This window comes from Astyanax mexicanus, chromosome 19 (genome assembly GCF_023375975.1).
Source record: "Astyanax mexicanus isolate ESR-SI-001 chromosome 19, AstMex3_surface, whole genome shotgun sequence".
NCBI lineage: Eukaryota > Metazoa > Chordata > Actinopteri > Characiformes > Acestrorhamphidae > Astyanax > Astyanax mexicanus.
This window is the reverse complement of record NC_064426.1, coordinates 32,403,802-32,430,000: the sequence shown is the minus strand read 5'-3', so window position 1 is coordinate 32,430,000 and position 26,199 is coordinate 32,403,802. Positions and strand designations below refer to the sequence as shown.

General features: G+C 40.1%; 1 protein-coding gene across 1 annotated transcript in view; it reads left to right on the top strand.

Moving 5' to 3' along the window:
- Nucleotides 1-26,199, top strand: part of helz (helicase with zinc finger) — a 77,590-nt gene that overhangs the window by 49,502 nt on the left and 1,889 nt on the right. Inside the window, exons 22-29 of the mRNA XM_022673172.2 lie at nucleotides 6,334-6,538; nucleotides 13,212-13,263; nucleotides 16,329-16,513; nucleotides 18,481-18,688; nucleotides 20,864-20,946; nucleotides 21,936-22,434; nucleotides 23,658-23,901; nucleotides 25,085-25,616. Coding sequence (XP_022528893.2) covers nucleotides 6,334-6,538; nucleotides 13,212-13,263; nucleotides 16,329-16,513; nucleotides 18,481-18,688; nucleotides 20,864-20,946; nucleotides 21,936-22,434; nucleotides 23,658-23,901; nucleotides 25,085-25,616 — 2,008 coding nt within the window. The remainder of the gene's footprint in view (nucleotides 1-6,333; nucleotides 6,539-13,211; nucleotides 13,264-16,328; nucleotides 16,514-18,480; nucleotides 18,689-20,863; nucleotides 20,947-21,935; nucleotides 22,435-23,657; nucleotides 23,902-25,084; nucleotides 25,617-26,199) is intronic.

The following is a 26,199-nucleotide window of genomic DNA, read 5'->3' as shown; positions in this document are numbered from 1 at the left end:
CAGGAGATGAGAATCAGGAGATTATATGGATTGAGATTTCAGCTCATTCATTCAGGTTTTTTCTGAGATCAGTGGTATTGGGGAAAAAAGAGCCCAATCTGCTGCTGTTGGAGTTAAGGTTTTTTTTTAGCTCTTGTATATTTTCACTGTTCCTTTTTCTCTGCTCCCTGTCCACTTTCTGCTCTCTTTTTTCCTGTTTTTACACAGCATTGTATGTGTGACTGTTTCAGGCTTGACACATGCATTATTAATTGTTGTGTCTGTAAAAATCTGACTGATTTGATACTTAAATGTCTCTACTGACCAAGCAAGAGTTTCTACTATATGTATTTTCATATAGATGTATTTAGTATAGTACTCACACTATCAGCATAGTGGGTGGTAATGATTGTGACTGGCAGTTTCTGGCTTGAATTGTCCATGTGATAGGACTAGATAGGTCAGATTATCATGGAAATCACATCCATATTCAGTGCAGAAGGTCCCACATGCATATCGTGCAGGTCAGTGCAATGTCTTTTAGCTTCATTTGGACATTTGGCAAAAGTCATGGTACACACTACTACTCCCATGGCTTAACCTCCTGAGACCCATACATTTGCTTGGCGTGCATTTTTTATTTTTCTGACTATTTGGGATCAGTAGAACCTAACAAGTATAAAAACTAAACGTTGTCTTTGTACAGGAAGTCTGTTTGTCCTAATATGGGGAAGGTAGTTTTATGTTTAAGATTAAACATTTATTTTTACCTGTTTTTGCTTTTTGCTGTCTGGACTGGCTGTAGAAACTTTTGACTGGGATTCCCATAATCTTGTTTTCAATCAATTAAGTGTAATATTTTAATGTGACCACTAGAGAGGTAGTGGCAATGTTTGCATATGAGGCCACAGGGTCAACGTAAAAAAAGAAAAGAAAAAATACTATGGTGCAGAAAAGCAAATAATTGAATGTCCCCTTATCATGACACAGGAGACATTTGAGCAATACCCAATTAGACTGTTGGAGAACAAAAAGGAAAATAAAATAAACTAATCAAATAACTAAAAAAGAATAAAATAAAATCCCACATTACTCTTGTTCCTCGGATGTTTTTGTTCATATTACCTCAGACCCCAAAAACGTGCTAATCTCTGGTTTATTTCTGTTGCAGCGACTTAACACGTTTTTATAGACTGGCGCACACGGCTGCTATAGCCATCACATCAGATTTGTATCTTTGACTTTCTAATTAAGGCTTTGATTAGATAAATCAGATATGGAAGCTTAAGCTTGTTATGTGAGACGGTGTGTGGTTCTTGGAGAGAGGGTGTGGAGAAGAGCTGTGCCAGACATTAACATCAGATGACGGCACAGAAGATAACCCAAAGTGACTGCTTTGGTTATTGCATTTCCTACCATGTACTGATAGAGCTGCTCTCAGATGATTATAGACCAGGTGTCGGCAAACTTTAACACCCAAAGAGCCATTTGGACCCAGTTTCCACGTAAAAGAAAACACTGGGAGCCGCAAATACTTTTTGGGCCCTATTTTAGCGTTCTATAGTTCACCGGCCATTTGCGTATTACGCAATTTGATTTAGGGCATGTTTTTGGGTGTAACGTGAAATAAACCAATCAGCGTGCCAGTCTCATTTGTTTTAAGAGTCAGGTGCTTTGGATCACTGCACTTTTGTTCATCTCAGCAGAGGAAACTGACCTGCTCGTTCATGCTGCTAAGGTGCGGCAGCAGCTCATTTAAGTGAAGAACAATGTTATTTTATTTAGTATTCTGTATCCTGAAGGCTCTGGGCGAGGGTCCCCCCCCCCCCCCCCCTGTTCTCCTTTGTGGTCTAGAAGTGTTGCGTGTTGTGGGAGTGGGGTGGCGTTGATATGTGGTATTTTGTTGACTGTTGTCAAGGTTTTAATCAGTCAGTGGAACTCCTGTGTTTCCCACCTCCAAGATATTTACCTGAACACACCTCACTTCCAGACCACCATGCCCACCAGTGTATATATTCCTAAATTCTGAATCTATTTTAACAATGTGTGCGCAAGGCTGTTGACAGGGTGTAAGATAGCACTGCGAGAAATAGACTTTTTATTGGGGTTTTCATTCATACAGTGATTTGTGCATTATTGCGTATTCGATAATCCATAGCTTCATGGCGACAATCTATGTAACTGATCTCAGATCAGTATGATTTGTCTCACAGCACCAGCCTCATGCTTCTAACCCCCTCCACGCAGAATGGACGTGGTGTGAGGAGCTGTCGTGTCCTCTGCTTGCCCCAGCTGCCTCCCAGTCTGAGTTAATGGGGCTCGTCTTCAGAATGGCTCTAATGAGTTCAGCAGAGATGCTGGATGGTGCCGTCTAGACCATGACGCAAGCCTCCCTCACTCCCCTGGTTCCCTGCATTAGCATCAACGATTAGCACCCCCATTTCCCCAAATTAGTCCAAATCTTGCTCACTAAAGCCGACACCAACCCCGTGCTCCAACACTGCCCAGCTGAGAATCGAAGGCCTTAGATGATGTCAGTGACACTAATTGAGATTGAACGCCGGCGGTGTCCAGCAGCTTTTGAGAAGAAGGCCTGTGTAGATCCTATTTGTCTTCATTTTTGGTTGGGTCATTCATTTCAGACTGTGGTTGATATCTCTGCAGTCATCTTCAGTCTGAGACGATGAGCTGCTGTGTGTCCAGTCTGAAACTAGGTGTCTGGTTGAACGACTTGTCGTACATCCGTCCAGCCGTTCAGACATCCCAGCTAATATCTTTTTAGCCTGGGTCACGCTATGCAATTTTTGGCCAGATTTTAGTCCCGATAATCAGTCTTAGTGGCTTAGTCTGTTATGGTTGGTTCTAGTCTGCATATTTCATATGTTGAGCAGTCATCAGTTTAGGTGAGGTTTGAGGGCACAGACTCTTTTTGGGATACTGATCCATTTTATTATTTTTTTTAATCGGACCACAACTAGAGTTTAAACACCCGTTCTGTCAACAGCCAATGAAAGCTGACCACTAAAAAGTAGTCACAAAAGCAATTTATCCAATTTAGCTACTTAAATTTGTTAAGTTTTACAGCTGCTGCTGTACAAAGATGATCTTGACTTCTTATTAAAATTGTTAAATTCCACTTGAAATGATGCAGCCGCTACTTGCTGGTGCTAGAGCTTGTCCCTTTTGTAAGCTTTGTTTAAGGTGGAACGGAAACTCCCAAAGTCATTTTTCCTGTTTATTGTGTGTTCAGTTAGCACCAATTGTGGCGCGAACATCAACAAATGTTGGTTTATTCTGCGTCTTCTAGGGGAAATAATTAGCATATTGTGGGGCACTTTTTGCTTCGGTTGAAGTCATGTAGTAGGAGTGTAATATATATCGTACACTGTAATATTGAAAAAATATATATATTCTGAGATGATAGCAGTATTTTGTTGCTTTTAACTGTAGGGCTTTAAATGTTTTATTTGTATTTGTTTTTGTTTTTTGTGTTTTCAGTTTATTTGTTCATTAAATGTTTTGTACTTAAGTTTTGTTGTGTTATTATTTTTGTTAAGTACTTTTGTTACTTTAGATTTATTCATACAAAATTACGGTCTCTAAGTTACAGACACTGATTGGTTTTAGAAGGACATGCGTCTGATGTTGGCATGTTAAAAATTCAGCAGGTGGTTTATTTGGTGGAAAGCCTTTCCAGGATAAGAATAAAATGAATGTACATATTAATTTTGTCTCCATATTAGTGCTGCTATTGTGTTTTTTTATACCAGCAGCAGCAGCAACTTCAGGCACAGTACACTAGGTTAGTTCAAATTCGCCAAACGAACGTGCTTGTCCTGAAGCAACTGTATCCACGGCTCATTTTTCCTGCTTTTCCGGTTATTTTGAGAAGGTACTGACTGCAGCCTGCACTTTGTTAGCGTCATGGCGTCCGGTCCCACCCACTTTGTCAGCATCATGTTTTAGCTCCGCCTCTGAACGGAAATAAACAATGTACAGGGCGGTTAGCGGACTTTAAATATAATGTGCCGCGTCGTCCGGCTTAAAGACTGTGTTACACTACAAGCTTGCGAGACTGACAAGACGTGGCGTGGACAAAGGAACGCCTGCTCAGCTTCCTGTAATTGGTCCGAAAGTTCGAATCATCTAGAAAATCGCTTTCACACTGCAGGCGAACCGGACCATGGTTCAGAAGATCCAGACCGAGACCATCTCTCTTAGCCGGACCAAAATCTGGTCGCTTGGTCCGGACCGTGGTTCACGGCCCCTTTCACACCTGCTACTTTGGTTCGGACCAAACTGAATAGTCCCAAAGTCCGGTCCAAACGAGGCTAAGCGTGAGCAAAAGCGACATAAAATGGAGCCAGTAGCTTACAAAAGCAAGCAGCAGCTATATTTTTGCTTTCCATATTGAGCTCAGAGCAGGCAAGTCTTCCCATTAGATTAGATTTGGTTATTGACTTTCAGATTTACAGCTGGTGTGTGTTTTGATTGATGTGACAGCTGTGGCGAACGTGGAGAGGCAGCAGTGATCGTGCTCTGTCGCTTTCTTTCTCTGACATTTCTGGACTGAACGCACTGTCAGTCGTGCCTTCAGAAAAGCGAGGTGTCTCATTTGTCGATGTGAGATTTTTTGGTGTTCTCCAGGTTCCAGTTCTCTGGCATTACTCACTGACTGAATAATGAAGCTGTATTCCCCGTGGGTGCTCTCTCAGCTTGGGTGGCTGTGTTGTGGTGCCTGAGTGCTCCTCATGCTCAAAGCCTGAACGAGCTCCCCACACCCCCTCTACTAATGGTCTCAGCTCTGAGAGCCAGTGACAGCCACTGAGCATAACAAACCTGTTGTGCTGCATTTACATTATAGCATGTTGTACTTTTTTTAAGGTGTGTTTCCTTACAGTTTAACAGACTTGAACAGCTTGAATACCCTGCAGATATTACAACTTGAAAATATCACGACAGTAGATTTCAGTTGGATTTTAGTCACATTTTAGCTGTTATATTTGAGATTCTGATGATCTTTTTATTTTATTGATTTTTTTTTTGTTCCCTGCAGCTGTTGCTAGCGGTAATTGTTGTTTCAGTTAGAGATGCATGAATTCCGAAAATGAAGCTAAGCATAAAAAAAAGTAGTAATGTAAGTAAGTTTTCTTCTTTAGCTACTTGCTGTGTTTTACTTTTCATGCTCAAATATGTTAACTTTTAAAGCTACCGCCAAATGATGCTGTTTAGGACTGAAACGATTACTCAAGTAATTCGAGTTACTCAATTAAAAAAATTGATCGTTTAATTGTCTGTTTAATGTTAAAACGAAGAGCACAGAATTTAGCGCGGACTTTTAATGTGAAACAGCGCCCTTAGCGTTACGTAACCCACGCCCAGGAAGCAGGTGGAGGAGGCGGAGGTTTTTAGAACGGTGAGTAGGTAAATTTAACTCATAACAAATCAATGGGATTAACATTAATGTACCTTAATAACATAACGACAGTGCTGTGGAGTGCAGTTTATTAGGAATACTGTCTAATATGTGTGGTTAGTTTATTACAATGGAGACAAGTTCTGAGCTTTTTTTACATCCTGTTTATTCGTCTGAAAGTCTCATCCGATTGGATGACCATTCCTAGTTTGGAAAAAAAAAGTTTATATATTGTGTCACAACAGAGCTATAAAAAAAAAAAAAAAAAAAAAAATCTTAAAAAGTAGATACTGGTATCGGCACATACAAAAAATTGGCAAACTTTTTTTTTTTTTTTTTTTTTTTGATTGGTTGGTTTCACCTTGCTTAGTCCTATTTTTGGGGATTACTTTTACACTGGGCAGTGGGGTAGGAGTTTTATTACTGAAAATAAAATCCGCAGTAATTAATGAGGCTTGTAATGTGAACGTAGCTTACTTCAGAGTTTTTTAAAGGTGCTAAATCGTTCTATTTGGTATGATCTTAGTCTTTCCTGATTGATGCTGTTCGATCTCCTCCCATGTGCTGTTTTTATTGTTCTTCTTCTTTAGATGTTTGGGATTCATGTTATGTCACTGAACTGAATTCCCACAATATTGACGATCTTACAAAACTGTGATTGTGATATTCAATATATCACACAATAATTGTCACAAATACAGGACATTTTCTTACAATACATTATTTAATAAATAATGAATCTTGTAATATGAACATAGCTCACTTCAGAGTTCAGACGCTTCTAAAAGCTGCAGTGATTAAAGTTCTAGTGAGCTTAGAGCTGAAACTAAACCCAACAAGAGTGAGCTGAGGCAGGACATTGTTTTGTGTATTCAGTGCACACATCTGTGATTGTGGACTGACTCACTCATTGTACACATCTCTGTGTGCTCGTACAGAAAGTTCTGGGAAACCTTCATCTCCATCTGTCACGAGAACGGCAGTCTGCACGGCATCACGTTCGAGCAGATCAAGGCCCAGCTGGAGGCTCTGGAACTGAAGAAGACCTACGTGCTGAACCCCCTGGCCCCGGAGTTCATCCCCCGTGCCCTGAGACCCCAGCACCCCCAGGGCCCTGGCAAGCACCAGCACTCCCCACCAAAGGTACCCAATATTAAATCTTTCAGTTTAGCAATTTTTAAAAAAATTTTAAGCTTGTTTTCTGTTGTTTGGATGGGTTACGTTTTGTGTTATTAGCCTTTGCTTGCTTTACGTGGTAAAATTCATGTTTGGCTATGTCAGATTTGCATTATTTGTTGTACATGTAAACACATTTGATACTTTTATGTTCTATATTTAAAAAAATGCTTAATGTGGACGAGGGCAGATGATGGTGATTGGGCAGAGTGACCAAATAGTAGCATTGAGCAAAATTACAATTTTGTCTATATTGTGCTGTTAGTTATAATATCACTGGATCACTTCATATTATTCCAAAAAATATATATTTATTTTGAGATTTTAATTGTTTTCATATATGATGCATTATTGAGATAAGGCATCAAATATCTGGATTTTTATTGTTTTTTAAACATCATAGGCGCTCTACACCCCTAAGACTCACAACCCAATTTGTTATACAGACATTACTGGTTTATTTTCTTGCATAAATTAAATTAATAGGTTAAACCTGCTGTGAAGAATATTGTTTTTCAAATGTTGTGAAAATTTTGTAATTGCTTGTATTTGGAAGTATTTTATCTTTTTCAGTAACACAGGTGCTGTAAAGTATCATAGAGAATTGTCTTGCAATATATAGATTTTTCTGGTAATGTGGGCAACATTTTGTGATCTTGTATGGTGAGATGCTCCTCTCTTTAATATATTCTTTGGTATTTAATTTTAAAAGGAGTATTCAGTGACATAACATGAATGAATGTTAAACCTCTAAACAGGGCTCCAGACTAACACCGTCCCACCGTCCCAGGAACAATAGTAATAGTACACTGGATGAGCTAGAACAGCATCCATCTGGGAAGGCTAAATTTAGAACAAATGGCACAAAATATTTTATTGATATGTTGCTGTGCTAGGCAAGGCCTGTGCTAGGCTATTGGCTAATGTGATCTGTCTCTGTAATTGGCTGTAAACTAGCCAATAAAAACAGAACTTATCATTTTGAAAAAGTGTTTTTTTTTTATCAAAAGTCAGAGTAATCTGTAATCTGTAGCCAACCACAAAGTAATCTGAGCATTTTTTCACCCTAATCTAAGTCATAAATTTACAATGTACACATTTTGGATCATTTAAAAATACTAAATAAATACTTTTATATGGCCTGGCACTCCTAGAGGCTCCTGTATGTCATATAGAGCTGTATGACACCGGCACTGTATGATGGGCAGTACTGGACAGCAGCAGCAGCAGCAGTAGTAGTAGCAGCAGCAGCAGCGTGAGCTCTGATCACGGACAGATGTTGATGAGTGAGGAGCCGTGCTCACGCTCTGTCTGTGTGACATTAATAAAAGCAGCTGGGCCAGGCCGGGCGGCGGGGAGCATCCGTCTGAGCGTGAGCGTGCAGGAGCGAGCCCTCAGACGAATAATACGCCAATCAATCCTGCTCCCTTAGGGGGAGGCAGGTAAACATGCCAGAGAAGATGACTGAGGAGACTTCCCTCCCTCTCTATCAGTCTCCATCTGCCCCACTATCCCTTTCTCTCTTCTACTGCTTCGCCTCTTTGTCTGTTGTTTCTCATTCTCTCTCTCTCTCATTTACTCTCACTCACTCACTCACTCACTCATTCATACTCTTTCCCTCTTAACTTGTCTTGTTTTCACTTCTTCTCTTTTCCTTTTTTCGCCTCTTTAACATTCCAGTCTTCCTTTACTGGTGATCCAGTCTGCCTAGGTGTAAGTTAGCAGACTTCCAGTTAACTGGATCTCCCCAGTGGGCTGTTTGTTAGGCTTCTTGCTGCATCAGAAAAACGCACAACTTGTGTGGTTTGAGAAATGATTGGATTTGTAGGCTATTAAACTTGCAGCTTAATAGGATCAGTGTCAGATTAAGTAGTATTCCGTCCGTCATGTTGCACTCATTATTTATGGTTTCTCTTAGCAAAGCACTGTAAACGTTTTTTGATGTTAGTATTGCCAGCTTACCTCTCTTGCAGTTTTTGACATATCGAGTTGTTTAAACTCCAGACCTTTTGGTAGGGACACTCGTCTCATAAGATGAGACAAGATTTTAAATACAGTATTTTACAGAAATAAACGTCCGTTTTCTGGTCTATTTTTATACGTAAGGCGCGCCGGAGCATAAAGGCGCATTTTAAGCGACAATAGTAAGGAACAAGGATGTCACCATGTTGTTAATCTACACAGATTTCTCTTCTGAAAACTGTTTATTTGGGTGAGTAAAGCACTTCTGGTTATTTACAGTAAGCTTAGATTCCCAATCTTTTCAACAGCGCGGTTAGCAGCAGGGCTAGCCACGGTTAGGAGCGCTTATTGCTAGTAAATTTCGGCCGGCAGTGCTACACTGAGGAGCCCTGAGCTTTCTGGTAAGCCAGGGCGCGATCAGCTAACAGTTCATTCTACGTAGACACGCAGACTACAGTCCAATAAAATCACCTTGGTTAGCGGCTAATACTAATGCTGCTCCAGCCTCGGTGCTGGAGAAACTTCACTGGAACTCCTGTATAAAGCTGCACTTCAGTGGAGTGGCTTTACTGCTCCTGAATACCTGAATGGTAAAATTCTTACATAAGGCGCACCAGATTATAAGGCACACTGGTGATTTTTGAATTTTGCACTTTAGCCTTGTTTTAGATGTTTTTGGTTAGATTTCTTTATTTTTGTTAAGGTTGACCTATTATTATTTTATACAAAATTAGGATCTTGGTGTTTTGTTATTTATGACAAATATTTATAGATTTTATTTTATTCTAAATGTATGAAACTGTTATTTGTTTAGTTGCAGTTGTATACTCTTGAAATTATTTATGGTAACACTTTACTTGGATGGTCCATTTTATGACCTTGTTGATGCTCAACTGACATTCAACTAACACTGAATTGAATGTCCATTAAATTTAACTTAACCCTATGTTGAATGTTAATGATTTAAAATAGAACCTAACTCTACACCTAACCCTAACCCTATGTTGAATGTTAATGATTTAAAATAGAACCTAACTGTACACCTAACCCTAACCTTAACCCTTAATCAAGCTTATAATCAAACCCTACACCTAACCCTAACCTTAACCCTTAATCAACCATAAAATCAAACCCTACACCTAACCCTAACCTTAACCCTTAATCAACCATAAAATCAAACCCTACACCTAACCCTTACCCTAACCTTAACCTTAACCTAAACTTAAAATCTAACCCTAAACCCAATCCTAAAATATTAAGATGAGTGTTTGGATTAGAGTTTAATGTAGGGTTATATTCAATAGAGAATCATTTTCAGTTCATTTGCAATTAATATACATGTAGTTGAATGTTCGTTGAATGTCAGTTGAGCATCAAAGAGGCCATCAAATGGACCATCCAAGTAAAGTGTTACCTTATTTATTTATTTTTAACCAATGTTTTGTCTTATTGCCAAGGATATCATTATTGCCAAAAATACCCTGAAATATTTTGTTAATGTTTTAGGACCATATCGACCTCTCACAGCCACCACCTTTGCTTCACCTTCATTGGATTTCACATAGTAACAACACAGCAACTGCCTGATTTGTTTTATACACAAGTCACACTGCTCAGCACAGCTCTCCTGTTGTTTGTTGTTGTTTTGTTTTAACTGGCTCTCCTGATAGTTATCCCCTCTGAGAGCTGCCTAATAGCTCGAACCTTGATGTGCGTTCCCGGTCCCTCCGAACAGGAGTGGAAAAGGCCACCTTTCTATTTGAGGTGATTTGATTCCGTAATGAATGCGCTCCGTTGCTGTTGAAACTGTTCGGTTTGAAAGCCAAAGCAACTTTTCTAAATAAAAAGCATGAATGGTAAGGTGGGGGTGGGGGTGGGGGTGGGGGTTGGAAGGAGAGAATAATGGACAACTACTGTATTAATAACCCTCTGAAATGGGCTCCATTGTAGCAGCATAGACACGGCTCTACCCTACCCTGTTTGGGTTGCCTCTATCCTGGACACAAGATAATATACAGTTGGGCCTATAGACACTCACAGGTTACAAAGCTAGCATCTTTCTCAGCTTGTCCCATTGGTCAGCTGGTCATTTGGCTATAAATCTGTCAACCAGACAGGGCAAGCATGTGTTTATATCTGGCGGAGACATTCCTGGGTAGAAACCCTTGCAAATGCCAGTTTTAAGCCCTGCCACAAGGATTGAAGTCCTCCCTCCTAAAGACTCCTATTTATTTATTTATTAATTAATTAATTAATTTATTAGTATTATTTTTTTTAAAGAATGTACTGTCATTGGATCCCAAACATAACTGGATTTGATGCTAAAGACAAGACTGTTTTAGTCAATAGGAGCCCAGGTTTCTTACTTACATAGCCTCTGTGACACCCTCAATTTCTCACCATAAGGTACCCTACCCAAAGTAGCTTCTGTGAGCTTGTTCATAGGGCACTTTTATGCTCTCTGGTGGCAAAATATAGCGTCTAGATCTTGCCAACACATCTTTAATTATTTATATATGTAAGACAACTGCTTACCGATTTTTTTTTTTTTTTCTTTTTAGTAATCTGCCTTTCCTTGTTTTCTTTGGTATGTAGGTTTTTTTTTTTTTTACTTTTGCATTGCGAATTTCAGCGGCCTCATATAAAGCAGGTTGATGGCACGTATTGCTCATCACATGCTATTAAAATTGCAAGTGCTGTAATCTGTGAACAGTGAGCCCCTGAGTGGCTTTAACGGCAATCGAGCTGACCCCTGAACGGCAGCACTCAACCTCTGGGACTCCGACCAGTGCTAGCGCTGAATCGACCGCTGATGCCATTGGCGTGTCATTCTGTATGCACACAAATGACATTGATCCGTTGTGAAAAGGCGTGCCTTCCTGCAGGATTACATCAATGGGCTCTGATTTGGGAAGTCGTTGCCAGCGCGGCTAAAGGAAAGGCGCTGGATGAAGGAAAGCACTGTTGTGGCACAGTTTTTTTTTTTATTTTTATTTTTTTTTTATATAACCTCTTGACTCATTTCTTCACTCTCTCTCCTCACAAGACAACACTGCTCCGTACAACCTGACTAGTAAAATCCATACGTAAGGTGATGATGATTTTTGGGAAAATTAAGAATTTTAAGTGTGCCTTATAGTGTGAAAAATACAATAATTCAGCTAACTAACAGACTGATTAATGCTGGTTTATTTAAAAAAGTTGTTTAATGTAGCTAGCTAACATACTGACTAATTCTGGCTCTTCATTTATAAATGGGTTTATTTAGCTAGCTTACATTATGGCTAATGCTGGATATTGTATTTAAAAATGGGTTGATTTAGGTAGATTACATGATGGCTAATGCTGGCTGATCATTTATGAGTGGGTTAATTTGAATGTTGTATAGGCTGGTTAATTATACTTGGAATGGTTAATTTAACCATTTAGCAGGCTGGATAATGCTGGCTATTAACCTATACATAAAGTAACAGGTGGCTTAATCCTGGCTTATTTCTAAATTGATTAACGACTGAACATGATGGCTAATGCTGGCTTATTTATACATTTTTCAATTTAGCCTGTTAACATGCTAGTTCTGGCACTTATTTTATAAATTATTTAATTTAGCTAGTTAACATACTAGTTCTAATTTTTTATTTATACATTATTTAATTTAGCTAGTTAACATGCTAGTTCTAATTTTTAATTTATAAATTATTTAATTTAGCTAGTTAACATGCTAGTTCTAATTTTTAATTTATAAATTATTTAATTTAGCTAGTTAACATGCTAGTTCTTGCTTTACATTTTTTTTTTTTATTCAATTAGTTAACATACTAGTTCTAGCTCTTAATTTATAAATGGGTTATTTTTTTTCTGTCTTACAAGATAGCTAAAGGTGGCTGTACATTTATAAATGAGTTAATTTATCTACCTTATTGGTAGTGAATTATTTAATTTAACAGTCTTAGTGGTAGTGAATTAGTTCCTTTATATTGCTGACAAGCTAGCTAAGGAGAACTAGTCGTTTGTAAATGGGTTAATTTGGATTTCTAACTGGTTGACTAATGCTGGCTAATTATATGTGAAATGGTTCATTTCATTAGCTTACAGTCAGATTAATGTTGGCAGAGATCATTTTTGAATAAAATAATTAATTTAACTCCCTAACACAGTGGCATCTCCTGGCTGATTTGTTTATGAATGGGTTAATTTTATTCCAGCTAACAGGCAGACTAATAATGCTGGCTCATCTGTTATATATGGCTTCATATTAGCTAGGTATCATCCTCGCTCATCATTTATGGATGGGTTAATTTAGCTAGCTAACAATGCGTTTGCCTTGAAGGCAGTCTAATGATTAATGATTGGCTAAATTAAAGTTCCTAACAGGTTCACTAATGCTGGTTGATCATTTCTGAAGGGGTTCATTTCACTGGATAACATACAGGCTAACACCCATTATAGTTATTATAATATACCATGTTTGATTGGGTATTGTATCTCTGCTGGAGGACATCATTTTTGTGTAGTCTTTTGATTCAGGGATGTTTTCAACAGGCTGGGTGTGCATAACCTCCCCCTCCAGCTGATCTAGCCTGTAGCCCTGCGCGGTGACAGATGTGGGACATGGGAGCAACTGTGTTTTTTTCCCTTCTCTCCACTCTTCAACTCAATCTTTTTTTTCTCTCCTTAGGCGAAAGGACAGCTTGCCAATCACGCTGAGCACTTTCCTCCTGAAGGCTTCGGTAAGTCTCTCATTGACCCTCCCGTCCTGTAATGCCTGCACGTATTGACCCAGCTGCAATTCATGCCTTCCTTGCTAGTGCATGCTCCAGTAATAGGGGCTTTGAGCGGTGGCTGTGACCTGATGATCTGGTTTTGCTCTGCTTCTTTTTTCACTATGATGACAGGTTTATGTAGGTTCAAATGAGTTTGGTTCACGATTTTTCTTGTGGCTTAGAGTTTAATATTAGTATTAATATATATATATTTTATTATTTTTTGTTTGAAAATGCTATCAGTTAAGTGAGTTCGGAACAAATGATTTAAAAAAAAAAAATTTTAGATGTTGAATTCACAATTTGTTTTTAGAAAATATACGTAGTAAAGATAAAGTATTCTTAAGATAAGTTATTCCTCAGAAATTGTCCTATTAATATACTACCGTATTTTATGTACTATAAGGCACACCGTATTAAAAAGGGCACTAGATAAACGTCTGCTTTCTGCTCTATATTCATACATAAGGCGCACCGCATTATAAGGCGACAATAATAAGGAACAAGGGTGTCGCACAGTAATCTACACAGATTTCTCTCCTAAAAACGGTTTCTTTGGGTGAGTAAAGTGCGTCCCTTTGTTTACAGTAAGCTTAGATTTTTTATATTTTTAACATTCGGTTAGCCGTGGATAGGAGTGCCTAGTACTAGTAAATGTTGGCCGACAGAGCTACACTTAGGAACCCTGAGTGTTTCGGTAAGCCAGGGTGCTATCAGCTAGTGGTTCGACCCATGTAGCTTGTTTTATCACGCAGGCTACACTCCAATATACTCCTCTTTGAACAGCGAAAGAGCTAGCACTGCGTTATGCTGCTCCTGCCTCTGTGATGGAGAAACTTTATTGAAACTCCTTTTTAATGCTGTACTTTAGCGGAGTGACTTTACTGCTCCTTACAACCTGACTGGTTGATTTCACACTGAATTATAAGGTGCACTGTCAATTTTTGGGAAAATTTTTGGGTCATTAAAAAAAAAAAAAACTTAGGAGCAGTTGTTATTCTTAAAAAAAAGTTTTTTTTTTTTTTTAAGTTTAAATACTATGTTGTCTTAATTGTACAGTAGCCTCATACTTGATGCAGAAGATCAAAAGCAAAGATAGGAAATTACCAAGAAAATAAAAGAGAAGCAGTCATCAAATTGTTCAACAAGTAAATATTAGTCTATTCTTTACTATATTTTTGACCCTTCATAGGTTTTTCTTTTCTTTCCGCTCTGATGTAATTAAATAAATATAATGAGCTGTAGTTGAGCTAATTACAAATAGCTTTATAAGAAGCTATTTATGAGTGCTAGGTAAAGTTAACCCTTAACCTTTGCTTAACATTAGACTCTCAATGTCGCTCAGCGTCAAACGGCCGCGGCCCAAGCTTAGCATTGATGGCGTTTCTTTCAGCTTATCTAATGCTACTTAACTCTTACCTCAGACTTGGGGATTCAAAGCTTGGGCAGTTTCACCACGTTGAAGCCCCAGAGTCCGCTCTATATCATAAAATCCGAAAGCAAACAGCACCTGCTTTGAACAGTGTTCTGTCGAGTTGTGCTGCCTTTTCAAATCGTGCTTCACTAGTGTTTATTTAGTGTTTGTCTCGAAAAAACGCAGAATCAACCGGAGATCCAATTTAAACCTGTAGATACTTACACAAGATAGCTAACACTAACTAGCTCTGTAAACAGAAACTGTAAGCTCCGTCTGTGGCCGGTCCTTTGCCGAGGTGGTTGAGGCTATGAACTTACTGGTTGATGTAGACACCAAACATCTCTCTGATCAACTCAGATTTCTGAGGGTTTTATTTTACCAGCTGCATATACAGCTCAGAGACCTATAGTATTTCACTAAAAACAAGAAAAAGCGGATTTTGGCGAAAAGAGACCTTAAAGAAATGATGTATAATGATGTAGCAGCAGAGTAGAGGGAAGTGTTTTTCCTGCCTCTGCTCTCTGATAGGAGTGTTTGGGGCGTGTTATCTCTGTGCTTTTGCGAGTTTCGTCGCTGTGAATGGAAGCCATTAGTTTGTAGATCTCCACTCGAGTGATCACTGAAGCAGAAAAAGAGGGAGAAGGAGAGAAACCTCGATTTGGCAGTGACTCGGGTCAGGGGAGTGAAAGAGTGCAGAGCTCAGTCAAGTGGATCCGGCTTCCTCCCAGCCTCGCTCGCTCTTCTCCCAATCAAAACATGAGCCCTACGTTATTATGTGGCACCGGCTCCAATTTACCCAGAATGACTCCCCTGGATTGGTGTGTGTTGGAGTGAATGACCTAGTGGGAGAATGTATGAGTGTGTATATGTCTCTGTGTGTGTGTGAGTATATACATTTTCAGAGCACTGGATAAGGACATGGTACACCTACTTATCCATGCTATCAGATATCTAATCAGCCAATCAAGTGGCAGCAGTGCAAGGCATACAGTTATGCAGATACAGGTCAGCAAGTTCAGGTAATGTTCCAGTCACCCATCAGATTAAGGAATAAATGTCCTCCTTTAGGTATTCAACATGATTCAACATTTTCAGTTCTGATACCAGTCCGATCAACTTCTCAATATAAGTCGAATTTATATCAATTTGAACTTAATTTATTTCTATTTATCAGTTTTAGCTAGCCTCAGGACTTTTATTGTGAAATTTGAAATGTGTAAGACCTGGACATGATTAGCCCCTCCCCCTTGCTTTTAGCTGCCATTTATTATGGGCAGAAACCTCCAAACTGACAAGTTTAGCACTTGTTTTTCTCTCTTGATAAAGAAAGGCAGAAACATGACTTGTTGTAGGGGGTTTTAATCAAAACATTAATCTAAGTTGATGTTTGCCAAGAATCAGGAATTGCATTACTGTTTGATTTCCATTCTAGTAAAAACTCAAGTCTGTGACAAGATTCAAATGGAGAGTGTTCACACTGTTAATACTGTTTGCATGTGCTCCTGTCAAACAACAGCTGCAGCCATTACCAGCATGCACTGCTTCCTGCTGCTGCTCCTGACTGTGTGTTTGCTGACTGAGCCGTTTCTCTGCGTGTGTCTGGTTCTGTCTGCAGTTCAGCCGAGCGGCGCCGTGTTGGTGGGAAATCCCATCCAGGCTTTCACCCCGCCTGGAGGAGCAGCTCCGGCCGCCGGCAAGTCCCCCAGCCCTGTGCAGCGCATCGACCCCCACACCGGAGCCAGCATCCTGTATGTGCCCGCTGTTTACGGAGGCAACATGGTCATGCCCATGCCACTGCCGGTGAGTGCTGAACAGAGTAACAGTCTTTGTGATGTGGTCAGATTTTGTTTCAGCCCTCCTTAATAAAGGGTTTGTCAGTTCTGAAAAACTTGGAAAAGTCATGGAATTTAAATATAGCAATTTCCAGACTTGAATAAGTTTTGAAAAAATTAATATGTCCTGAAAGTTTTGGTGAAGTCATGGAAATATGCAATCTACAAATATGTGTTTCCATTTATCAAATGAGGAAAAGCTATTTTGAGCTAACTAATACATCAGCTCAAAGTTCAGTAATATAGCCCTATAGCACAGTGACACTCTCAGGATCTGACACACATTTTATTATTATTGAAGATCGTGTCAACATTGCTTAAAGAAATTAATTTTTTATCTTTGTAGATTTTGTTGTTTTTGGTGTTATTGTCCATGTATACACTGATGTTTTAACGTATGGTCATAAAAATGTGTCTTTAAGACATGGAAAAGTCATAGAAATTTATTGGTTAAAAAAAATGAATGAAACTTGTTAATTAGGGGTGTGACGAGACTAATATCACGTGACGAGACGATACTGGGTTCACGAGAACGAGACCAGATTAAAATTTTTTTTTAAAGAAAACGTCAAAAAGCATTTTTTAAAATACAGTACAGAGCTAAGGGTTTAGTACAGCTGTCTATGAAACAGTCACGTGTAGGATTTACTTACAGTATTTATATATGGTTTGTGTCTTGTTGGTCACTCTGTTACCGTTTATTGTTTCCACTGGAGCCAAAATGCAGCCAGACTTACAACTTAAAAGTAGCAGAAGCATCTTCTGTGCAAATGCCTGAATTTTCCTCTTCTGCTGAAAGCTGCTCTCACTGCTCAGCCACCACACTCGCTGCTATCTCTACTGTGTTGCCAGATCCCTCTTAAAAAGTCCACACTAATCTGTTTTATTTTCCAGTGAGACAGGTTTAATGCTTGACGAGAAATATTGTCACGTTTTAATCTCGCGAGATCTCGTGCCACGAGATCTTGTCACACCCTTACTGTTAATACTATTAAAGTTATTATAATATTATTTTCTTGCTTTTTTTTGCTGGAAATAATGGATAACCATCACACCATTGACATGGAGCCTCTCACATGGCATAGATAGAAATTCTAATATTCATCCACTGCTGTCAGCACATTATGTTAAACGCAGTATGTGCTCCCTGATTGATGTTTGGAGATTGTTAGTGAACCGGGAGGCTGAGTGGGTTTATATGTATGTAAACAGTGATTGAAGTCCACCCACTACTCTCTGTTCACTTACTTGTTTTCCTCCGAGCTGCTCCTGCACGTGACTGACTACTCATGAGCTTGTGTGCAGAATTGTCCTCAAGGTTCACTCAGATATGCTAACAAGCTTCTTGACTGAATTGAATTGTGATTAGTGAAAACAGAGGTTAAAAAAAGGGAGTGAGAAGTAGAAGTACCAAATTGAAAACCTCTGGAATATAATCAAGAGTGCTTGAATATTTGCACCAGGAGTAAAGGCATAAAGTTATCCAAAAGCAGTGTATAAGACTGGTGGAGGAGAACATGCCAAGATGCATAAAAACCGTGATTAAAAAACAAATATTTGGTTATTCCACCAAATATTGATTTCTGAAGAGATCTGAAAGTTCTGCATCTCTGTTATTTTAGACATTTCTTATTTTATTTTTTACAGAGCTGTAAATACCAATATTAGCTCACTCAAACAACAAAAACAGAGGTAGATGGATGACTGAATATAAGTGAATTCTAGAAATGTAATCATTAGTTGGGAAACTGGACAAACAAGTTGTAAAGGGTCTTAAAATGTCAGCAGTACTGTTATTTAAAACACTGCACAATTCATCCTTTAATATTTAATAAAAAAAAAACACAGAAATACATGAATAGGCAATGAGTATCCAAGCATCTGCTTACAACTGTGCTTATCTTCATTCTTATTCTTTTGTATGTGTTCTCACAGCTGCCGTGGGCGGGCTACCAGAACCGCTTCGCCATGGACCCTCGAATCATGAGCCACCCAGCAGCTATGGCGGCCTACAATCTGAACCTGCGGCCAGCAGCCAGCCGGGCGTCTCCCGTTCTGTACGGCCTGAGTCAGCCCTCTCCTCTCGGCCTCGCCCAACCGCTCCCTTCTGACAAAGAGCTTCTGCAGGAGCCCAGCGGCAACGGTACTTTTTCTTCTCAGCTGGAGCTGTTCATTTTATTTTATTTATTTTATGTTTTTTAAAGAGCATATTTTATAGTATATGACTGACTGTCTATTGTGGGCACCAGACATTTAAAAAAAAAAAAAAAGAGAGAGAGAGAGAATGAAGGAGGAGGAGGAATAGACTACACTCATCTGCCAAAATTGCCCAGCTATCTCCAGAGTTTGTAGATACTTGTATGTGTAAATAAGCCGGTGTGCTGTGAGCTGTGGATGCATGTTGGAGGGGGCGTAATAATGTGGCTTACATAAGGTGCTCCTCTCTTTGAGTGAGCTTTCAGCACATGAAGCTGTAGCCTGACTGTAGAGCTTTTATTATTATTTTTTTTTTAGATATTTCAGTCAAGGCTCTTTCACACTATGAAGCTCCTGATGGTTAGACTGTGGTGTTTTGGCATGCTTTACTCTGCCCTCAGGTTTTTACACGAAAAGATTGAATAGTTTTTAAAGTTAAAGTTCTTAAGAAATTTTTGTTTTAGTCAGAAGTATTTTTTTCTTTATTTATTTTTAAGTGTTTTTTTAAATGTATACATTGATGGTTACACAAATACTGCCTCTACCTGAATTTTGGTAAATAGGAGTTCCCAACGTAGAAGTTGAATATGTTAACAATTTCAAAAGGGAAAAAAGTTCAAAGTTTGAACGCTAGGTGTCAGAAACGGGCCAAAGAGTCTAAAAGGGGCGAGGGTGAAGTTGTAGCGCAGAAAAACTGGCCAAAGAGCCTAAAAGCAGAGAGAGTGCGCATTTCTAGCGCAGAAAAACAGGCCAAAGAGTCTAATAGCGGAGAGGGTGCGCAGTTGTAGCGCAGAAAACGGGCAAAAGAGACTAAAAGTTGCGTAATTAAGGAGTTTAATATTAAGAGACATCATAAAATGAAACCTCAATTTGAAAAATCTTAGTTTACACAACACTGTCAAAGATAAAGATAGTAAGTCAAGTAAAATGGTGTGTAAATGAAAATAATCAGGAAAATGTATTATTTAAAGTGGTATATTTCATTATTTGTTTTATTACAGAGTCTGTGGCCCGTGACTTCAAATATATTTCTCCTTCTGGCCCCCAACAAAAAAAATTTCGACACCCCTGATCTATATGAATATGAATTTAACATTTTATTTTTAGGGATCCACCAAAATATTCAGCAACCAAATTATTTTTAGCAAATAGCAAAAATGTGGAAAGAGCCTATGTGTTTTTTACTATATTGCACTATAAGGCACACTTAAAATCCTTTAAATTTTCCCAAAAATCTGTGTGCCTTATGCATGAATTTTACCAGTCAAGTTGTAAAGAGCAGTAAAAAGTCTCCGCTAAAGTACAGCATTGTACAGGAGTTTCAGTTCAGCTCTCCAGCAACATTAGCATTATCCGCTAACCAGGCTAAGCTCTAGCTCTTTGTCCGTCCAGAGGTAACTATTATCAGCCTGTAGTCTGCTGATAATCCGGGCTAGCACTGCTGGAGCAGCCTTAGCATTACCCGCTAAGCGTGCTAAGCACTAGCTCTTTGGCTGTCTAGACATGAGTATAATCAGTGTGCCTTATGTGTAAAAATAGACCAGAAATTAATTTCAATAGATTGAGTTTTTTTTGTTGCTGGTGAAGAAGGCGACGTTTATACATGTATCAATGTGCGCATGTGAGGCGTTTCAGGAACAGATTCAGATACAGGTCACTTACTTTTGTGAATGTGAACCGTAAAGATAGCCCTATCTGATCTTAGCAAAAATCCTAATTTAGCAATGTGGCTTGTAATGTGAACGCAACCAATGGAAAAGGGGGTTAGGGAGTGACTAGAAAGGGAATTCTACAAGAAAGTAGACAATCTCTCAACTGGTTAATGTTAATCTTCAGCTGGAAGTTGGTTGAAATGCAGCTGTGCTCTTCAAAATCGTTTTTTTTTTTTTTTTTTTTTTATGTTTTTCTGGTGTGTTTTTGTGTGTGTGTTTGTGTGTGTGTGTGTGTGTGTGTGTGTGTGTGTGAGAGAGAGTAAAATAGCGTGATGCTTTTTGATTAATTTGCCTGCGTGACCCCCGTGTCTAAAAGCAGAGTAGATGAGGTGGGGAGCTTTCACACAGCGCTGTTTGCATGGCACTCTGGTTTGTGGCTCTAATGTACCTGTGTGTCGTGCTCATCACAGGGAAGGTTGACGTTAATGGAAAAGTGGAGCATGGCAGGCTGCTGACACCTGAAAGGAAAGCCCCCGAGCTGAAAGAGAAACAGGTAACTGTCTATCCTTCCATTATTAGATAGCTGAGGGGGTTGTGCCTGGGAGAACTTCTCACAGCTTTCTTCATTAAAAAGTCAACTTGCCTGCTGTAAAAAATGAAAAAAATTCAGTGTTTAATTCCGTGGATGAGCTGCATGAGCAGGTAATCATATTCCATTCCTTCATATTGCCACCTCAAATGGACAGTTTTAATGTTTACATAATATGCACATAATGTATTCGTGCTCAGAAGCTCTGATGTGGTATTAAAAGCTAGTTTGCAGCCATATTGTTTAGTTAGGCATCAATATAAAATGTTTTAACTACATTTTCAAAGTAGTTTTTATTGCAGATATTCCAGAATGCACGTTTGTACAATTCCATGTTCTAAAGTACACATATCCCTTGATCTTGCAATTTGCTAGTTTTAGTCAACTCGTCACCAGACTTAACACGGAAGGGGATTCCACTGCTGAGCAACAAAGATCTGTGTGTAATTGGAGTGCTGTCAGCCAATCAGAGCACTTCATTTTTAACCACCTTCTTTATTTCAACCAATATCATCTATAATATCTTAACTTCAGTGTTAACAATGCACAAGCTGATATAATTTATATAATTTATTCACAGAATTATTTCTAGGTTAGCAGGTCTATAATTGGCTAGTTTACCGCACTGCAGCAGCTTACAGGAGCCACATTAATTTCCTCAACTACAGCCCTTTTAAATATAATACTGTAGCTTGAACGATTATTTTAATTTTCCAATGGCTTCAATAATAACATTGTAAATTGGTATTAAACTTGTGTTTAACTTGTTTAATAGAGCTTTTAAAGATATTTCTTTAAATACCCAAACATTGAGTATTTTAGGTTCATTCATAGTGTTTATGGAAATATTCTCTTAATGTCTTTTACTGCAACTTTTATTGCAGTGCGGCTAAAAATATATATATTTATACATACTGTTGTGGCTTGTTCTGAGTGTGTGCTTATTTCCTCAGGGAGAGGCAGAGTCGGTTCAGAACAAAAGCCCCGAATCCCACCCTGGAATGGGCTTTCCTGCCAGCCGCCTCCTGCGCAAAGAACTGCCGGCCCAGCGCTCTCTCAACTTCCACCTGGCCCCACCCCACCCGGGCTTCGCCCCCCACCCTGCCGGCGGCCCCTTCCCCCAGCAGTACGGCCTCCCCAGACCCCCTCTCCGCATGCAGGCTCAGCACCCAGGACCCATGCATCCTCAGCCTGCCGCCTTTCCTCCTTCTTTCTTCAGCGGCCACCCAATGGGTCAGCGCAGCCTGCAGTCTCCTGGGCTGGAGGGGATGGACGGAGGGGAGGGCCTGGTCGGGGGTGTACCTGAGGAGCTGAAGAGTGTAGTTAGAGGTCTGCCCCCTCAGCCCCAGCCCCAGCCACATCAGCCGCCACCACCCCAGCCACATCAGCAGCCCATGCGCCTCAACAGCTTTGGGGAGGAGAGCCTGGACTCACTGCTGGGAGATACTTTAGGTATGTCTGCCGTCGTTTTGTTGGTGTTTTGTTTTTGGTCTGTCTCAGACCTTATTACCTTTTTTTTTTTTTTGCATTATAAGGCACACTGGATTGTAAGGTGCACTATTTTAAGCAACACTAGTAAGGAACATGGTTGTCACCATGTTTTCCGCGCTACTCTGAGGAAACCTAAGTGTTTTGGTTAGCCAGGGTGATATTATCTAGCGGTTTGTCACTTGTAACTTGTTTTAACACGGTAAATGCGCAGGCTATTGTCCGATATACTCACCTCTGAACGGAGAATAAGCTAGCACTTAGCACAGTTAGCAGCTAATGCTGCTCCAGCTGTGCTAGCCAGGGTTAACAGCAGGTTACAAGGCTGATAATACTCACCTCTGATCAGCTAGAAGTAAACTGAAACTCCTTTATGAAGCTGATGACTTTACTGCTCCTTGACACCTGATTGGTACAATTCCGTATTGTAAGGCACAATGACGATTTTAAGTGTGCCTTACAGTGTGAAAAATACAGTACACTTACTGTCAAAAAATATATAGTTGCACCCAGAAGAAATTGACCAACAGGAGTGAAACTTGGTGGGTAAATGTACCAGACTGGAGACAGTGTAGAGGTATTGTAGTATTCACTTGTCCAGGTAGTCTGGTGTTACGGTGTCTAGTGCATTTTTATACATTGGTATTTTGACATTGGTCTTTTTCAGGGTCACTTTGACAGCCTATCGTTACGTTTAATAAGATCTTGCAATCAGTGGCTGTACCTTTTCTCAAAGTTATTCCAACAGGACAGTGCTTGTCTACATACTGCCCATTGCCATACTATGCAATGGGCAACCACTTCGCTAGACCTTTACCTGCTTGAAATTGTATTATATACCTCTGTATGTGCCATCATTGCGGGAAATGCGTGAATATTAAAGCTGCATTGGATGGATTCTTGCACCTCTACAAATTCAGACATCTAACATGTTGCATTACATACCACTTCTTCAGTATGTGTATCTCAATAAATATGACCAGGTGTTTTATATTCATTTTTTTTTAATTATTTATTGTTCCTGGTAACATTTATCTTCCATCTGGGTGGAACTATTTTTGCAACTGTTCACTTCACGTTGAGTGTACTTCTGAAAATTGTTTTAGTATTTGACTGACCATTTTTGACCACATGCATCCCAGCATTCTCCTTCTGAAGTCTGTGTATTGTGTTATTTATTTTTTTAGATGGCCAGAGCTGTACAGGCATAGATGCTTTGGTTCCTCAACAACAACAGCAGCAGCAGGCGGCACGTCTGAGCCAGTGGAACGAGCCTGGACCCTTCCTGCAGGGTGCTGGACCACCGTTCCCACTTGCCCAACAGCTAGCTCATCTCGGCCAGCCAGGCCTGCGGCTCCCACAGCAGCTGCTCCGGGCCAACTGGGGTCTGGGCCCCACCGCTGAGGATGAGCCTCGGCCACCCATGCCCAGGTCAGTTATAGCTTATGGTTTTAGGAAGCTTAATATTCCGGTTTTGGTGTTGCATGTTGTAGAGTGAATTAAAACCTATTATAATTTAACTACTGCATGTGAATATTTACTAGATGCACTAGACTAGACTACTTCAAATGTAGTCTAGCACAGGGGTCGGCAATTAAGTTTGGCTACGGGCCAGATATTTTCCAAGCCATTGGGCCACAAAAAAAAAAAAACTTTTTTAGAAAATGAAGTGTAATGAGATGGAGTGCTACAGACTATTAGCTCTCCAGCCCAGAGGGTTGTTGAACCCAATTGCAGAACAGTTGATCTTGAAGCGGGTAAACCCAAGAAGAAATGAGAAAATAAATAAATAAACACACCTTGTCATCAGGGTTGCGGCCCAATACACTACCGCTTCCCTGGCTACTGAATTGGAACATGGCCGGGAAAAAACACCCTTATAAGGAGATAGGGAACCCAAGAATGGGCGGAAAAACGAGAACATGTGGAAACTAAAGTCACTCCGAGCGTGACAAAGAACTGGGGAGGAATGGAAACAAAAGCTCACCAGAGAAGCATTTTATTTTTTTCAAACTGGAGTTCTGCTAATAAAATAGGACCCTCTTAGGCAGATAAATGTGAACCTGTTGGCCTAGTGAAGTATAAAGCTTCCCAGCATTGAGTTATGGTTTATGGTGTAGTGTTACTGTGTTCTCTAAGATTATTGTGTTTTTGTATTTTATTATTCCAGTGCTTTGACGTGTAGAACCATATAAATGCTCTGGTTACCAAATGCAAAGAAAATTCTCACAGCAATGCTCTTAAATCTAGAACAGTAGAGACAGTTACTCCAACAAAAGCAGGGAAACCCATTTGTACCATTTGTATAATTGATTTTGGATTGAACAGTGAACAAGCAGCTTTCCTAAGAATTGTTCATATATTGCATGATTTGATAGAAATAAAGACTCCAGTACTTTAGCATTTTTTTATTCAGTGATTTAATTGTCATTTTTGAGTTTAAAAATAAAAAAGCAAGTTCTCAAAGGATGCACAGTCCCCATTTGGGCCTTGGACAATTCTTAATTATGAAATAAGGAAATCCTGATGCAATCTGTGATAAGTTTCTTTTTTTTCCTCTTCGTTCCATTTCTGACTTCCACTCCTCTCTTTCTCCCACACTCTCTGTCTGAAGGTATCCTGGTCTGCTGCGAGAGATGCTCCCACAGGAGCCCTTCGAGCACCGCGAAGCTGCAGACATGCCACCCCCGCAGTCCCGTCTACTGCAGTACAGGCAGGTGCAGCAGCCCCGCAGTCCTGGAGAACTGCCCTCTCCCTCCTCCGCCCCCTCAAACCCCCACGCCCACAACCACGTCCCCAACCCGGGCGCCTTCCCTTACCCAGAAACCAGCCGCGACCTCCCCTCCACCATGCAGCCCTTCCATCAGCATCAGGCTTTTAGCCAGGCCGCCTTCTCCCTGCCCCCTGAGCACGCAGCCGGCCCCCTGCCCGTCAAGTACCTCCTCTCTGAAGCCCACTGGCCCCACGCCGGCCTGCAGCAGAGCCAGGTGCTGGGCCCACCTCTGCCCTTCGGCCTGCAGTCCATGGGGCCCCGGCAGGAGCAGGGGCCTCTTGGGCCACTGCAGCACCAGCAGCAGAAACAGCAGCAGCAGCCGCAGCATCATCAGCTCCAGGCCCAGCAGAGTACCCTGCACAATGTAGAAGAGGTGAGGGTGTTCTGCTCTGTGTGCGCGCGCACATGTGCTTGTGTGTCTGTACGTCTGTCTGTGTGTGTTGGGTGAGGTACAATTGGAACAAGGCCACTTTTTCAATAGCAGTATTATTAAAACCTTGAATGTCAGCTGAGAGCAGTGATTTTCTTTATTTTCTGCTAGACATTGAATAAAAATGATTAAAAGAGAAACTGTACTAGGGAATTCAGTAATATTTAAATAAATAAGTTCATTCACAAAGAAATAATGCACCAAAAAAAATTTAAAAAACTTGGGGAAAATGAAAGGTTTATTTTGGAAGAAATCTGTAATTTAATGAAGGACCTATTACCCTTTTATACTGTCTCTATCCTGGGTCCAGGATGATGTATGGCATCCTGCCACACATTTGCCCAGAGATTTTCAGTTTCTAGCTGAGCCTGTAGAGATCATGCACACTTGTAAGGAGGCAAGATGGCAGTCAAACATTTTGAGAAGCCCTTGCTGTGTGTGTGTGAGCATGATCCTGCTGAAAAATGAAAGTTGAAAGCCCTGCTATAAGAGGCAACAACATATTGTTAAGATTTTGGTACAAGTG